This window comes from Thamnophis elegans, chromosome 3 (genome assembly GCF_009769535.1).
Source record: "Thamnophis elegans isolate rThaEle1 chromosome 3, rThaEle1.pri, whole genome shotgun sequence".
Taxonomy (NCBI): Eukaryota; Metazoa; Chordata; class Lepidosauria; order Squamata; family Colubridae; genus Thamnophis; species Thamnophis elegans.
Window position 1 is genome coordinate 99,752,638 of NC_045543.1, and position 17,017 is coordinate 99,769,654.

Sequence of the window (17,017 nt, forward strand, 5' to 3'; positions counted from 1 at the left end):
AATAATTCCTTGGACGCATCTTCACAAAAGAACCCTGCAGTGGTTCCTCCTACCACACCAGAGAGCCGGCACTCACAGTTACAGCATGAAGGTTTGTGTTACGCCAAAAGTCCTTCGTTCCCTCCCCTGGTGGCAGTCTCCAGCCATGACAAAGGGCTGCCTGTTCAAGGAGCCCAGCCGCTTTACCATTACATTGGATGCCAGCCTATTCAGCTGGGGCATCCACCTCCAGATTCAAGTAACTCAGGGAAGGTGGTCCCCAGAGGAACTAATACACAATATCAATTGGCTGGAGCTGAAAGCAGCGCAGCTTGCCTTTCTCCACTTCCACATGGAAATACAGGACTGCCATGTTCTCCTATTGATGGACAATGTGGTAACCAAAGCTTATGTCAATTGTCAAAGGAGCACTGGCACCAAGTCCCCCATGGAAAAGGCAGAGGTTCTGAGACTCTGGGTGTAGCAATACATCCAATTCGTGAGAGCAGACCACATGTCTGGAGTAGACAACGTACAAGTGGATTGGCTGAGTGGGACCACCATTGATCCTCAGAATGGCGCCTGCACCCCAGATCTATTCCAGCAACTGTCGGCAAGATTGGCCCAATCCACAGTCAACCTATTTGCCTGGCTGGAGAACACCCATCTTCCCAATTTTTTCTCCAAGTTCTAGACATTAGGAGCAGAGAGTGTCAATGCCTTCTGCTGCCCTTGACCTCAGGGTCTCTTGTATGCTTTCATGCCACTCCCTCTCATCTCCAGGGTAATCAGGAAAATCTTGGCAGAGGGGGCAGAAATTTTTTTAGTCTCTCCTCATTGGCCCAGGCGACCCTAGTTTGGCATACTATGCCGACCTTGTCAGCCTATCTGTGACTGGACCCTGGAGAATTCCCCAGGATAAGGTTTCTCTCAGCCAGGGGGTCTTACTCTATCTGGACCCTCAGTGGCTCCTGTTGACTGTCTGGCACGTGAGGGAGAGAATCCTGAAGAAGGACAGATTCTCCGGCAAAGTCATCCAGACCACCCAGTAGAACAGAGGAGACATGGCCAAAGCTTTTACAATTCGGTCTCTGGGTAGATAGACAGAAGTTAATCCATGCTTGGATTCTCCTGTAGCACGCAGAGAACGACCGTTCAGGTAAATCAAACATTCTTTTTAGTCTCCGGGCTTTTTATCGTATTAGTTGTTCTTCTTTTCACATCTTCCTTTAGGTATTTTAAAAGCAAAATATAAAAACTGGCAAAAATTTCTAAAAATATATTTGGAACATCCCCATATAAATTAGTTAAATATTCCATATAAATTCTGTAGCTTACATATGTAAACACTGATTTAACTATGAACAATAGGAAGAAAGTTCTCTGCACAAGATTTGTCAGCTTAAAATAGAAGTACAAGTGTTCTTACTTGCAATTAAGTATATACTTAATTGTATCCTGCAAGGGGAAGAGTCTGCTAAAATTGTATAAGAATTTTTTTCTCTTCTTGCTTAGTTGTGCAATTAAAAAATACAAATGAATTTCATTAAAGAATTCACTATGTACATCAGAGGTATGTTGAAACTTTAAGATTACAGGTACTTTAAAAACAAACTGACAAAGAACAGTTGGAAACAGAACAAATTACATAGAATTACGATTTTATCACACACAATTTATAAGAAAGTTCAGAGTTCATAAGAGCAACAGAAAAATTTAAATTCCCAACAATTTCTTTATAATTTGCTAAACCAAACATCTTCCTGATGTGTATTTTTGTAACTGTTAATAGTTAAAAATCGATCATTGTTTGGGAAATTGCTCTTCACATTCCCTAACATATGGTTGTTTGTCTCATTCTCTCTGTGTACAGATGCAGCAACTAGTTGCAGTAGATCATAATGTACATATTTGAATTACATGCTGTAATTGTTTATTTTTAATTGAGTAAATTGTAACAGATGGAGAAACAATGCCTGCTTGTCTAGCCTGGTTTATTTCAAATAATTCTACTCTAGGTAAAAAGGCTTCCAGTACAGCTTACAAAGCTCAGTATAATTCCTATCATCAATATAATAAATTGATGCATTTGGGACATGACACTAGTAATTCAGGCAGGAGGAAAGTCCTGTGGCACATGTCAGTCTCTGTTCACATAATGTTGGCTATATCCCAGCCTTTCCTCAGACTACTGTGTAAAATATGCAAAGAACAGTTTTATTGTATTTCGTTTAAAGAAAAAGGCCTACATAGAAATACATCTGTGCATTTTCCCCTGGTATGCTTCTTATTGATGAATATTTTGAAAGGTAAATTATGCTGCTAAATGTGAAGAGTTCTGAAAACTACTTGAGGAGAAAGTAGTATTTTTCAAACCCTTAGGACTGTACATTTTTATTTGCATTTCCATCACTTTAATTACTGTTTAAAGAGTTCCCGGGATGATTACATTCAACTATGTTCAAGACATTTCATCCCATTCTTTATATAGAGGAATGCTAATTAATGTTACCAGCTTTATTATTCTGCAGTAGTTGCAATTAAGGTGCAGCTGGCCAGCGACATCTTATCTTGGGATATGAGTTGCAGCTGTCATTATCTGAAAGCAATTTGATGACTCGACAGAAGAAATTATGGTGTAAATGTTTATTTGTATGTTTCAGATATCATGGACTCAGTTAACTTCTGAGTTAACTGGGGGGGGGGGGAACACCCTAAAACTTCTAACAATTAAGAACCTTTGTAAGGGTTTCTGAGACCAGTAGATTATCTCCCAAATTATGCCATTTCATTTTTGCTTTGTCAAGTGGATAAAAAAAGTGCAATATAATGTATGGACGTGATTATGTTGTTTTAATATACTTCTCTTTTATGACCATATATATTTATATAAATTAAGCATTTATATTTTTAATATTTCCAGGCTAACTTATTTATGGAAATTAACCACTTGCCTTACTGGTTGAGAAATTTGCTATCTAGCATGCTGGTGAAATCAAAATATCTATTAACATAGAAGACACTTGCTGAAGCCCTTAAAAGAGCAAACTTGCTGTTGATGCTTCAAACCAGTCCATTTTCTTTTCAGCTACTTCAGGTTATAGTATTAAACTGATTTGTAGCCTTTCCTTGAGATTTTCTGCACATTGTTGACTTAAAAAGAATAACTACACATAAGACATAAGGTTTTTTTTAAAAATCAAGTTGGGGTTTTTTCATCTTCAAAAAATAACTAGACTAGATAGACAGACAGACATTTCTGGTAATTTGTAATAGTTTTTGTTTTTTGCTAGCTCTGGAAGAATATATTTTAAGATATTTTATAAATAACAGTTAAGTAGAAGTTACTTGTCACATCTTAAATTTATTTGCCTAAATTAATGCTGATATTTTTAATAAGTTCTGTTGGATTTTTATAGATTGTACTTGAATTATGAGATTTGAGGAATTTGCTGAAGAGATTCAATTAAGACTAATATAATTGTATTTTTCCCTTTGTAAGTTATACTGGATTTTTACTGATTGTATTTGAAAAAAATTGAAAGGATTTTAAGTGGTATTATAAATTTATAATATATTTTGTTATTTCTGGTAAACTTTAATGAATTTTTGCTAATTAGAATTGAGGACATTTCAAAGATTTGTTTGATATTAGAGATCAAGAATGACATTACATTTTAAGAGGTGGCGATAAGTTTATGCTTGATGGATAGGAAAGGAAAGTTCCCATTCTTCTCTTTTTCTTGTTCTTTATTTTTTATAGTTTACATTAGTTTTACTTGCATTTTATAATTTCCAATAGAGTTATTAGTAAAAATAATAATTAACAATCTACTAGTAAAATATACAAGAACTGGACTAGGGATCATGTATAAACAGATAGTAAATAAAAGGAGATAGGTGATTTGGTGGCAGATAACATCTTCTCTCAAATCATTTTTGCCAAACAAAGATATTACAAATATGATAAAAAATATCTAGAACACTGGCAAATAAATAAAAAGACTAAATAAAAATGTATTAGTACAATAAAGAATAGTGTCCAAAAAGTGAAAAAAATATGTAAAGAATTCAATTTTTTTCAATAATTATATTTCCGAGTAATCCATCACAACTAAAAATCAATGTTTAAATAGATTAACATTCCAAGAATTAGCTTCAGAGGCCATACAATTTCTGGAATCTCCTTTCTCTATTTCAGAAACCTCTGAAACTTGATAATTATTTCAAGAGTTCATCAAAGCTAAAGAGGTTGAGAAACTTCGCTCATCTAGCTTAAGACTGTTTATATGTAGTTTCTCCTTCAATCCTGTGAAATTAGTTGGTCTGAGAGATAATGGTTAGAACTTCTGTATCTGAGTGTGGATCTTCCTTGTCCTAATCCAATTCATTAACCAAGGTTGTCAATGACAAGTCAGGATTTCATAGAAATGATATAGATAACATATGAGGAGGCAAGCTCCACTTCTTGTATACTTATGTATAACATTCCAATGCATGTTGGGGAACGGGCACAATCCCTAAAACAGTTTTATGGATTCTACCTTCCACCTTTATTCTAAGTTATAACTATGTCAATAATTGCCAAAACAGTGAAATCATATAATTAGTGGAAATGCCATGAGATAGAAAGAACATTATGGTGGACATGAAAAATAACTTAGAAGTACCAGAAAGAAACGCATAGATAGTCCTATTAAGAAAATATTAGAAATCATATTAGAAATGAAGCCACAATTCTTCTTTCTAGGTATAACTCTAAAGCATTTTAATTTTAACTTACAAAAAAAAATCACAATTATTTACTAAAACATATATTCACGGCTGCAAGGATGAACTTAGCATCACATTGGAAAAGAAGAACTTTACCAAAGATACCAGACTGGAAACTGAAACTTGGAGAATAATGACAAAATTAAGACCATATATTTAAAACAGAAGTTTAACTAAATGTAACCACTACATATTATACAGCAAGGCAAAGGTATTTTACAGTATAGATTTTGGGGAGAAAAGGAACTGTGTGAAGTTCTTTGTTTATAAATAACATATATCAATCTAAGTGCAACAAACAGGAAGTTCAAGAGCAAATATTTATAATGTTTGATATAATAATATTCTGCATGTATTTATAAAACATATGCTTGTCTGATTTATATTACATTTCTGGTTCTGGCTTTTCTTGTGTTTTATAGCCCTGATAGCCATTGGAAGATACAGTATGACAATAGAGACAGTTGATGTGGGATGGTGCAAAGAAATCACAGATCAGGGAGCCACCCAGATTGCTCAGACCAGTAAATCACTCCGATACTTGGGACTGATGAGATGTGATAAGGTAAGAAACATTGTATAAAAAAACAACATCCCCATGTGTTTTACACATTCTTAAATCTATTCAAGCAAGACAGTAAATGCAAGTTCTGTATGTGATCTTTTGATCCTATCTGCTTGTTTAATACTGATCTTATGATGCTAACATAGTTTTATATAGTTTTCACTTTCTGAATTACCTAATTTCTGATTGATTATTATATATAATTAATTAACATAATAATCTGTCTAGCTTTAAAATAGAAATCTTAAAATATCCCGTACCCCAAAAAGATTAAAACGTGTGACTTTATAAAAGTCATAATTTTTCCTCACATTTCTTGTTCATAAGTCATTGTTTTAAAAATAAGCGTAATATATTTACTTAAGATGACATAATTGCAATTTAAGCATTATATATTATTAAATTTTCCATACATTATGGACTGTTTCTTGCTTATTAAAAAACACATTAAAATAGTTCTCCGTTTTACTTTTTTTTTTTTTACTTTTAAAAACACATTGTAGGGATGAAACGTTTTAAAAATTTCTAAGCTAATGAAACCACGATTTGTTTGCAGAGCATATTACTTTATACCTGAATATTTTGTGAGGGGCAAGACAAGCAAAGTACAGGTAGTCCTTGATTCAGCAGCCACAATTGAAACCAACAACTTGGTTATTAAGGAAAGATGTCATTAAATGAAAAAATGACTGTGCTTAGGCTCTTATATCTGTGTTCCTTTGCTTTGTGGACCTGCAAAGATCTTAAATGCGAAGATTGGTTTCAAAAAATATTTTTTATCACTGCACTGCAAATGGTCACTATGCAAGTCAGTTGCTAAATGAAGACTGCCATCTGAGAGTCTTATTTGAGGAATAGTGATAAAAATATCTGCTTAATTCCTTGACTTTAAGTTAGGTCTTCAATTATCTGATCAATTTTACATATTTTGTGGATATAATTAAACTTTATTGGGCAATAAAATAAGCTTTTTCAAAAAAGTCTACGTCTTCCCTTGAAGTACTAAAATTTCAGTGACCTTGGTGTTCTAAACAGATTTTACTATGCCATCACTTAAACCATGTATAATCAATATACAGTATTGTCTGTATTCTTTTAATTGCGGGCTTATGTTTTCCCGACTTGCTACAAAAAGAACTGCATGCTGTGAAGGGAGACAACTTAGCTAACAAGAATAAGAATCTGTGAGAATGTTACAGAGCAAGTAGGGAAAACTGTTCTTGATTAATGGGGAAATATATATTGGCTACCTTGATGAGAATGCTGTAAAGTGTGGCATAAGAGACACCATTGGGGGTCATTTAACTTGCTTGTTAAACCTTTGTGTTCAAGAGAAAGCTGAATAATAGCTATAAAAAGAACAAAATTCAGAAGCTGCATTCTGAATTTAAAATGTTTTAGATTCAATGTTGGCAGCTTAAGAGTTTCATTCCTCTTTCATAGTTAGAAAATAGAGAATTTTGTTCCTTAACTTTTCATATTTCATGCAGAATGTATTTATTTTTCCAACTATTGATTTTAGACCATAATTGCAATAATATTTGGCAAATAGGAAAGGTTATTAAATGCCACTGTGGCAAAAAGATGTTCAACCATGCACTTGAATGAGAAGTACACTTGGGTTCAATTTTTCACCTCTTAACCTTTTTCAAAATATTGAATAATGTTGCTATACCAGATTGACACTTCCCTTTATGTGATGTTAACAGGTATGGAAGCAAAACTCATGAACACAATGACTAGTAAGCAATATGTAGCAAAAGATTCCAATATTCTCCCCAAAACATTGTTTTATGACATAATCTTCCCAAAACATTGTTTTATGACATACCTTGAAGTCTCTTTCATGTGTACTTCATATAAATTTAGAATTGCAAAATCCTAACTAGTCCAGAGACTCTGCAGAGCTGGCTAATTAAGCCAGTGTCTGCTTAATTCCATTGATTATATAACTAGTTGTAGGCCACAGATTCTACTAGTGGCTATTGTTATTGATCCATGTTATGAAAATAATCAGATTAATTGCTTTTTCATCAAGTTCCATTAGTATAGTTCTTTTTATTTTTATACAGTTGAAGCAATAACTTTAAGGAACAAAAATAGCTTGATAATAATACGGTATTAAGTAAAATATTGTTGATTGTCCTGTCAAGTCATTCTTCCACTAAAGTAGAATAGAAAGGCTAATCAAGAAAGATGGATCTAAGAATTGTATACTTTTAGCTGTCTGAATGAGTAAGGTTTCTAGGATGAAAATATTGCATGACTCCTAGCCTAATTGAGGGTAGTATTCTTCTAGAAGAAGTTCATTAAATAGAAATGTTTTTTTTTTAAGAAGAAAAAAAGGCTGGTTCCATTAATGGAATAAGTGGAATTTCCCATGTACCCTCAAAGTCCATTCTGGGACAGATTTTGAGAATATGTGGAGAAAGAAAAGAAAATAACATTTTGTTTCTGAAAAAAATTCATTTGAATATGGGATTTGGAAATTGTTGAATGATGGGCTCCCATATTTGTGATGTCTTCAATCTTGCTAGATGTCACATTTTCTAAGATTTCACTGATCTTATCCTAAAAATGTGGGATTACCATAAAGTCTGTTTTTGTGAATTTTTCATGCCTAATATTTATCTTTTAATCAAAATGAATGTAATTACATATGTGTTTATTCAAAAGTAAAACATTTATAGATTTTTAATGATTTATTATTCAAGTTCAAAAGAAAGTACAAAATTGTGAGTAGCAAGATTTAAATGGCAGTATAACTAAACATATAATGAACTATAGTTATATATGAACCATCTTTGTTTCAAAATAGGAAACAGTTCAGAATTTTCAAAAAAACATGAATGAGTAATTGTTAAATTTATTCTCTTTCATTAGTGCACACATTCATTGCTTAACACAGCTATGTTTAAATATATATTTATTTTAAAACTTAAAAATAGAAAAATGGAATTGTCTCAAAAAAAGCACCACCTTGCAGCTTCATTAAATGGTTCCATCACAAAACCGCGGAGGACAAAATCGCGCTCGACGAAAGCGCACATTTGACGTCATCACAGCGCGCCAAAAACATCGCGCTGTGATCGAAAAATGTAAAAATAAAGCGAAAACCTTACCCTAACCCCCCCAAACCTAACCCTAAACCTAACCCTTAACCTAACCCTAAATCTAACCCTAAACGTAACTCTTAACCTAACGCTAAATGTAACGCTAACCCTTAACCTAACGCTAAACGTAACCCTAACGCTCTAAACCTAACCCTAACCCTTAACCTAACCCTAACCCTAAACCTAACCCTTACCTTTATGTGAATCGGCTTGCTTTAATTTTAATTTTATTTCAATTTTTAATTTTTTTGTCGCACTGTGATGACGTCAAATGCGCGCTTTCGTCGAGCGCGATTTTGTCCTCCGCGGTTTTGACGGGTCACGTCATTAAATAAATTATTCTAGTAGCTTCTATGAGCCCCAAATGTAGAAAATACTTTTTAAAGAAAATATTAATTGAAGAATGTTTATAGTTGTTCCAATGTAATCTAATTAGGCTTGTTTTAGATCAGGGGTGTCAAACTCGTGGCCCGTGAGCAGGATATGTCATATACTGGCCACGCCCAGACCTGGTTTAGCGAAGGAGGAAAAAGTTTCAATATGTCACATGACAATGCCATGATGACGCAAGTTTGACGCCCCCGTTTTATCTTTCCCAGCTGCATTAGAATATACATACAGTCTGCATAGGGGAGAAGGCTTAATTTTTTTCTTTAATACGAACCTGAGGGACCTCCCATTGGTCTGAATATGTTTATGATACACTGACATATTCTGTAATATTATAAAAATGTATAAAGAATTATTAAGAAATAGCAGATATTAAATAATAATTATGAAGTAATTAAGAATTGTAGTATAGGTAACATAAAATGTTTCTCCTATTATGTCAAATAAAAATGGTTTTCACAGTATTTTTGGCTTAAAAATTTAAATGATAACTTTTGATTTTTAAGAAAAGATGTTTTTTTAAGTATCTAGCATTTATTCCCCCCCACACACACATTCATATGAAGTTATAATTTGCAGAAATCAAGTAGCTTCATAATTGATTCCCTGCATTTTCAAAATTTTATATGTAATTGGATATCTGATACTCAAAACTCACACAATCCTATTAGAAGGCAATTTACGTCAATGCTTTCATCCACTTTAATCCTTTCCATCATGCTGCTCTATTTTAAATTTAGATCTGCAACATTAGCTTTTTAAAAGAATAAAAGATTTTTAATAAAAATGTGAAACTGTCTAAAGGAACTTGCTAAATTAACTAATTAATCCCCATATTATTAATAAAAATTATAAAAAGAAAGAACTTTCCATTACATATTTAGCTGCGTTTAATGCAGCATTAAAAGTTTTGTACAAGTGGTTTATCAAGTCAGATATAAGAGTGCAAATAATTATTATTACATTTATATAATTTTCTAGTAGGCAGTTGGTTACATGTACAGGTTTTATTGGTAATGTTCTGTTAGTAACTTTTTCCAATTAATAGTTTAACACTAGTACAGTATTTCTAGTTTAACATTTCACCCTTACTCAATTTTGTAATATCGGAGCTATACTAGATACTCCTTTCAAACAACAGGGTACCATATAGATCAGGTGATTGAACTAGCCACTTGGGAATGAGTTAAGGTGTAAGAGAAACCACCCTTCCTTTATTATTTTGCATACAGACTTCAGTGGTGTTTATGGCAGAAGATGGAAATTACGAACTACTTCACAAGAATAATATATAAGAAATGGGTCTAAGTAAATTTACTTTGACAAAAGTAATACATGAGTATTCAGGTAGATGCTAGCCTTGTAAGGTGCTGTCACTTAGTCCATTTTTGTTGTTTTTAATCCATAATTCAGACTGAAGCACATTGTCTGCCTTAACACTTAGAAAATCCAGGATGCAGATGTTTTTCTGTGACTGTATTATTCAACTACCCCTAAGCCCTCAGCACTGAGATAATCACTGAAACTCTGTGGAACATCTCAGCTGAATAGATCAAGTGCCTAGCACTTCACACAGAATGATTTCACAAACCTTTTATTATGTTGTAGCTACAGGCAGGAATTATAATTAGGCCACCTGAGAATGTTATTCATTCAACTATTAGGTTAAAAAATATACTTACAAATAATTGAGAAAATAATACTCAGGATATAGTACACATAAACTTGTTAAAACCATTGAAAAGAAAGGAGATGAACATATGAAAGATTTCTAAACAGTGGAAATCTGAATAATGGATATAGTGAATTTGATATTTTAAGCGTATAAATAGTTCATCAGGATTATTTGTTTGTTTGTCAAATTTGTATAGCTGACCATCTCCATACCAGACTCCGGGAGAAGTAAATAAAAGTAGCAAAAAGAGGATAATGCCGTATAAAATCATAAAACAAAATTGATATATTGTAATATTAGATATTACAATCAAGTTCTGAAATAAGAATCTGGTTTGGTTTTGTCTGTGAATTGTAGAATTTCCACAATTATCACCAGTGCTTTTATCTGATATACATGGCCAATTTTTAGTCGAGTTCATAAAATAATTTATTTTTGTCTTTATGTAGCCCATTGCTGTCTGTTGCCACAAGTCCCATAAATTCAGATTTCTGTATTAGTTCCAAGAAAATAAGATGATATTCATTATTATCCATCGGGTTGGAGGACCGGGTAGAGCCAGATCTTAAAGCTCGCAGTTATGAACCATACACATGACATGCTAATTGATACATTTGCTCTCTGATATTGGATATGCAGTAGGACATTCTAGACAAATATAATAAGAATTTCCAATATTAAATTCTCCAAATAAAGTTTTATTTAGTGCGTTACAACTGCTTGTTGCAATTAGTATTTGGTCTGGTCTGGTCTGGTTTTTTGCTATGAAAGAACATCCAATAAGACAATCCACATTCATCCTATGCACTAAGTACTATAATTGCTTCATTTTGATGATGGGAGGTGGGGATGGAAATACATATGTATTACCTTATTCTAAGAAGGAGTGGAGCAGTCAGTTTTATGTAAAGCACAGAAAATGTTAAAGATATGAGTCTAAAAAAGGAAATACAACTAGATCTGGTTCATCAAAACTATTCACTATACTTAAACCTTTCTATCCTTACAAACCATCCTTGATTCCATCACTTAGATGCATCACTTCATATATATTGTCTTTTATTGTTTACAAATTTCATTGATTTTTGAGGATTTCACCATTTAACTGATTTTTTCAGTCTTACCTTTCCCTTGTTCCTTAATATATTTTCCATCATTTTCTAATTGACTTATCCTATATTACCAAATCATCTTAATGCACTTCTTTTGTACTTGTCATTCACTTTTGCATTCAATCCACATTCATTCAACCCCCATTCATATTTCTTTCTGCTTTATTAGACACACATTTTCCAAGTAGCCTATTCCCACTGCATTCAGCTTTAATTTATCTCTTGACATACAAAGTACACAGAATAATGTGCTTGTATATACCCATTTTTTGCTTCTTTTGAGAAACATTCCTTGCAACAGACCAATTACCATTCTGCCAATATTTTTATTTTCATCACAAGCACTCTTCATTCTCTCTGCCTCTCTGCCTCTTGTTGTTGTTCTGACCATGTTCTTTCCAACTTGAGGGGACCTTTTTTCTTTAGAACTCAGAACAAATGATCACCAATTTGGTTGTATTTAAGTACAATGAGCATAAAGATTATACTTACACATTCCAGTTCTGCTGAACTCTTATATGATTGCTCTGAAAAAAGAAAGCCTGCAATAAAATTGTAAGGGATCCTGGATAATTTTATTTAGCAAGTAGGGCAAGGTTGATATGTATCACCTTTGCAATCCCTTTAATAATTCCCAGCATGGCATATCCTATCACCAGCTTACTCTTCTGGCCACCAGGACCGTCCTTTTCTCCCTTGCCCTTACCAATTCAAATTATTGATGTGCTAGTCCATGTTCCTCTTCCCTACTAAAGTGTCAAAAATAAACACAGCAGAGCACATCCCACTGGCCTCTCCACTTTCTAGTGTGTCGCCTCCCTCTCTTCAGCTATTGGTATATTTGGATTTTTTCCTCAGTTACACCCCACTGCCAAAACTTTTTAATTTCATATTTCAACAAAACATTCAAAACAAGTCTTTGGGTTCATGTGAAATGTATTGTTCGGCGTAGATAATAGTTCATGTATATAACATTTTGAAAATGATTATTTGCAGCTATTTTTTTCCTATTTTTTCTCATTCCTATTTTTATAACAGAATGCTACCTCTTAAGTTTTGGAGCAATTTGGCCAGTATCCCACACACTCAACCTAACCCCATTTTATCTGAAATATTCTCATATTGTTCTATGCAAGTTAAGATCTCTAATTTTGAAACTACTTTGCAAACCAGGCGATCATTGCATATTTCCTATCAACCAGTAGGTACACACAATGTGATACTTACTTAGGATGACTATGTAGTATGTAGGCCTATCTAATTAACATCTCTTCTGCCTTTTCAGCTATTAGGTATGATCAGGCCCACACACATATATTTCTAGTTGTATAGTTGTTAAAATACTGCTCAGTGTACAAAAGTATCATGTTTTCATAGAAGTCTGGAAGTTGCAGTCTCAACATCTGGAAGATGCCAACATTGGCAAAGACTAATATAGGCCATATGTGATCATCCACATATTGCAGTAACATTTCTGGTCAGTTTTAAAATGTGATTTACTGATATGTCTGAGCTGCCATATAGCTTGTACCAGTACAGATTTCATTCTGATTGATTAAAAGGAGCTTCCTGTTTTTTAGACACATTCAGTGTTTCTATAATGTAGTTGTTTACAAAAGTGTTTAGAGCGTGCAGGGTCTCTGTGTACTTGAAGTAGAAGTTAAACCAATTTTCTATCCAACTTGCTCTTCAGTTGACAAATCTCCCAATGAAGATTGAATGTTTCTATTATCAAAGCAGAAGAACTGTAGATTAAACCCGTCATTTATCCCTGTCATAAAATGCAATCACTGTTCATTCTCTGCACTGCCTAGCACAATCACTTCAGTTTGGTCTTTGCTCAGGGCAGTAGGACTGGGGGAGGACGATGACGACAGGGAAGGAAATAACAATAGTAAAGAGATATTTGAAGAGCTTCTGTTGTCCTTTAACATGCCCTCTCCCAAGGATTTTAAGACAACTAAATATATATTTGTGGTGAGAATGGAAAGTGCCTTAGATATGTAAATTTATTTCAGTTTAACATTGGACTCAATAAAGAAGTACAAAGTGAACAATTGTAACAGAGGAGCACCGTTAAGAGTATTTAAATTAAATATTGATGTATTTTAAAATTCAATAAAAAATTCTAAGGAAAGTTACCTAGAAGTCATGTTCTTAGGTTAATCTTGTTTTTTTAATCTAAAAAATGATGGAAGCTGTCTGGCTCTGTGATATGAACTACAATCAGCTTAAAAATAATTGACAAATTAATCCCTTCACAGCATCGTAGTTGTAGAGATGTTAAGTTTAATTAGGCCTTATTGATTGCTTTGTATGATCGAGGAGTAAAGGTAATATCTCTGGTTAAGGTCTAGCACAGATATTTCTGACCTTCTAAGCTGTACATTTTAATTATTGATTGTGACGATTATGGTTATTACAGAGGGAAGACTTTAATTCTTTCGCAATGAGAAATGTGGGAGAGGGGCAAAATCTCTTCCCATGAAGATACGAAAGCTAAAAATATATGATTCAGATTCCTTTTGCTTGAATGTTGTAACAATACATCCTGTCTAGACAATATTCCAATTACTGTGAAGGATAAGATTCAGAGTTTAAAGACATTTTTCTACCCAGTATTTCTGCTGGAAGTTCAAGTGGCTGCTATATTACCATTTTCATGTTGTTGTGCCCCATTCTGGCGATGTTAGTTATGATTACAGTGGATCAAAGTGTTAATGCAATGAGTTTTACCTGAAGATGCAATTAAAGAGAGTTAAGAAACCCCAACACATCTAAGATGTAGTGGACAAATTGTCTTTTAATATGATTATACTACATCAATCTTGTTCCAAATCCATTGACTTCAGGTGTGAGTGTAATTCAAGATTCTGGTTCTTGTGGTCCAATATGTGTAACTTCATTCTTATGAACTTATTGGACTCATGTTCTTTCTAAGGCTCTGGACACATTTTCGCTGACCAGCCCACTCCCAGCCTCTCACCATATCTACCCATGCCCATATTTTGGAATTTATTTGCTTGGGATGTTAGACTTATTTTACTTTTATTTCATTTTAGGCAATTTAGTAATGCTTTGAAGGATATTGCTCCAAAAGATTTTCTGATAATTTTAAATACAAATAATTCTGTATTTGAAAGATTGCCATTCTCTTGTTCTTGTTTAGAGTGAAATTAAAAGACAACACGTGGTATTAGTAATAAATAATATATATAATTATTTCTTTTATATGTAGGTGAGTGAAGTTACTGTGGATCAACTGGTACAGCAACACCCACATATCACCTTCAGTACAGTGCTACAAGATTGCAAGCGGACCTTGGAACGGGCATACCAGATGGGTTGGATACCCAGTATGTCCGGTGCCTCTTAACTCATGCTATGGCATTAATAAAAGAGTTTTAAACTGAATAATTGAAGATGATTAAGGATTTTTAATTCATATTTTTTGGTTTTTATTAAATATATATTTGGTGTATGTATATGCAAGCGAGAGAGTATGAGTGTGTGGCAAATGACTATTCAGTCTTTCAATGGAAATATCAGAAGAAAAATATGCTCGGATATATTTAATTTTTCTGAAATGTTTATTTGTCAATTTTAAAAAATGCAAATCAGTAAGATTTTGCAGAGAGCTTGCTCTTTTTTTGTAAATTGAATGTTTACATAAACTAGACTACTGTTATGTTTTTTCAAGGTATATGTACATGATAGAAACAATTCTTTAGAGATGCATTATAAGATTTTTGTTGTTGTTTAAGAGCTTTAGGTTTTAACTTCTAAAGTGGGTTTCTTCTAGTTCTAAGGTTAGTTTCAGCAGTGTAATATGTTGTTATGCATTTTTGTTTCATGTTTTTTTATTATTAATAGTTCATAGTTCTTTTTAAATTGTAAGTTGCAATTCCTTTCCCAAACTCCCCTTAAATTAGAAGTATAGATAATCTTAAATCAGATTATCAAAATATTGCTAACCTCTTGTGCGTTTTTGAAATGCACATTTATGAAAATTTACAAAGGTACAAAAATATAACATTTTTATGATAAATTTTATTTTGAATTGAAACTTTAATAAATGCTGGACATAAGCATAATGGCAATTTAAGCAGACTATCTGACTGGTATCTATTGGTTCTACTAAAATAATATTTTTCAGTTGCTTGTGAATGTATGTATTTAAGTGGATATACCTTGATTACATTTCTACATCTTTCACACTTTCCAATTTTGTAAATCTTCATTTTAATTTTCAGCACTTTTTATTACTTAGATCTGTGAAAAGTAGTGTATCTGATTCAAGATTTCTCATTGTGTGAAGAAACCTCAGACTTGCATTTCCTGTATGCTTCTGCAGCATCTCAAGGGAGACGGAAAGAAACATCTGTCTCCACTTATAACTTCCTGTTATATCTAAATCTGCAGGATTAGTAGTTAATTGAAAGTACGGTTAAGTCAAACAAGTCAGAATCAAATTATAGTATCTGTTTCTGGCCTACTTCTTTATATATAATTTAAACAAAGATGTTTGGAGATGTATTTCTCCAAAAAATGTTCATAATTTATTTCAAACTAGAAATGAATTGTTTTGCTCTCTTTCTATGATGCCCAACTTCTCTGTGATTCAGATCTGATGTTCATAATGCATTTTTATAAAGCATTCTCTCATCCATGCCAATGTGATAACTTTTTCAAAATACATGGAAACTTCTGTAGGAAGTATGCAAGTCTATTCATGGGCCTTGGATTTGAGTAAAAATGTTTGCATGTGTTAACTACTTATCAAAACAAATTAGGCCATGCTCATAAATATCTTTATACTGTCATTCACTCAGGTTTACAACTATAATGATAAATTATAATGAGATATATAATCTCAGATGGAATCATAACAACTTTAAAAAATGGCATATAAATAAAATAATCTTTGTACAACCTTCTATCTGCAATCATGTTAACCATAAAGCACCATACTGATGTAAATCATCCCTTAGTAAGAAGTTTATTATCCCACCATGTTATATAATGCTAGGAATAAATTTTATGGAATTCAATCTGGCCAAATGTGTACAGAATGACATTGCTATTCTTCATTCAACATAGAATATCAAATGTTGCAGTAAGGTAAAGAGAAGATTTTGGTAACATTAAATACTTGGTACTGACCGTTGTAAAATCTTTTTTGATGAGAAACTTTTATCTAGAATCAGAGTTTTATTTTAGTGAGGCATACTAGTTATTTATTTATCTATCAAATTTCTACACTGTACCTTTCACTTATGTAACTCTTGGTGATTTACAAACAACCTGATAAAACAATATAAAATATGACTAACAGTAAAGTTAAAAACACAATTAAAACCAAGGTTAAAATGTCTAAGTTAAAGGTGAAAATTAAAATTTAAAAATTCAC

General features: G+C 32.9%; 1 protein-coding gene across 2 annotated transcripts in view; it reads left to right on the plus strand.

The window, feature by feature from the left end:
• Positions 1–16,658, plus strand: part of FBXL17 (F-box and leucine rich repeat protein 17) — a 138,095-nt gene extending 121,437 nt beyond the window's left edge. The window contains exons 8-9 of one of the 2 annotated variants that reach the window (XM_032214118.1): positions 5,175–5,317; positions 14,846–16,658. In XM_032214118.1, coding sequence (XP_032070009.1) covers positions 5,175–5,317; positions 14,846–14,983 — 281 coding nt within the window. In that variant the 3' untranslated portion in view covers positions 14,984–16,658. Of the gene's footprint in view, positions 1–5,174; positions 5,318–14,845 lie in introns of those variants that run through there. The other variant, XM_032214120.1, reaches the window with a different exon arrangement.
• The last annotated feature ends 359 nt before the right edge of the window (positions 16,659–17,017 follow it).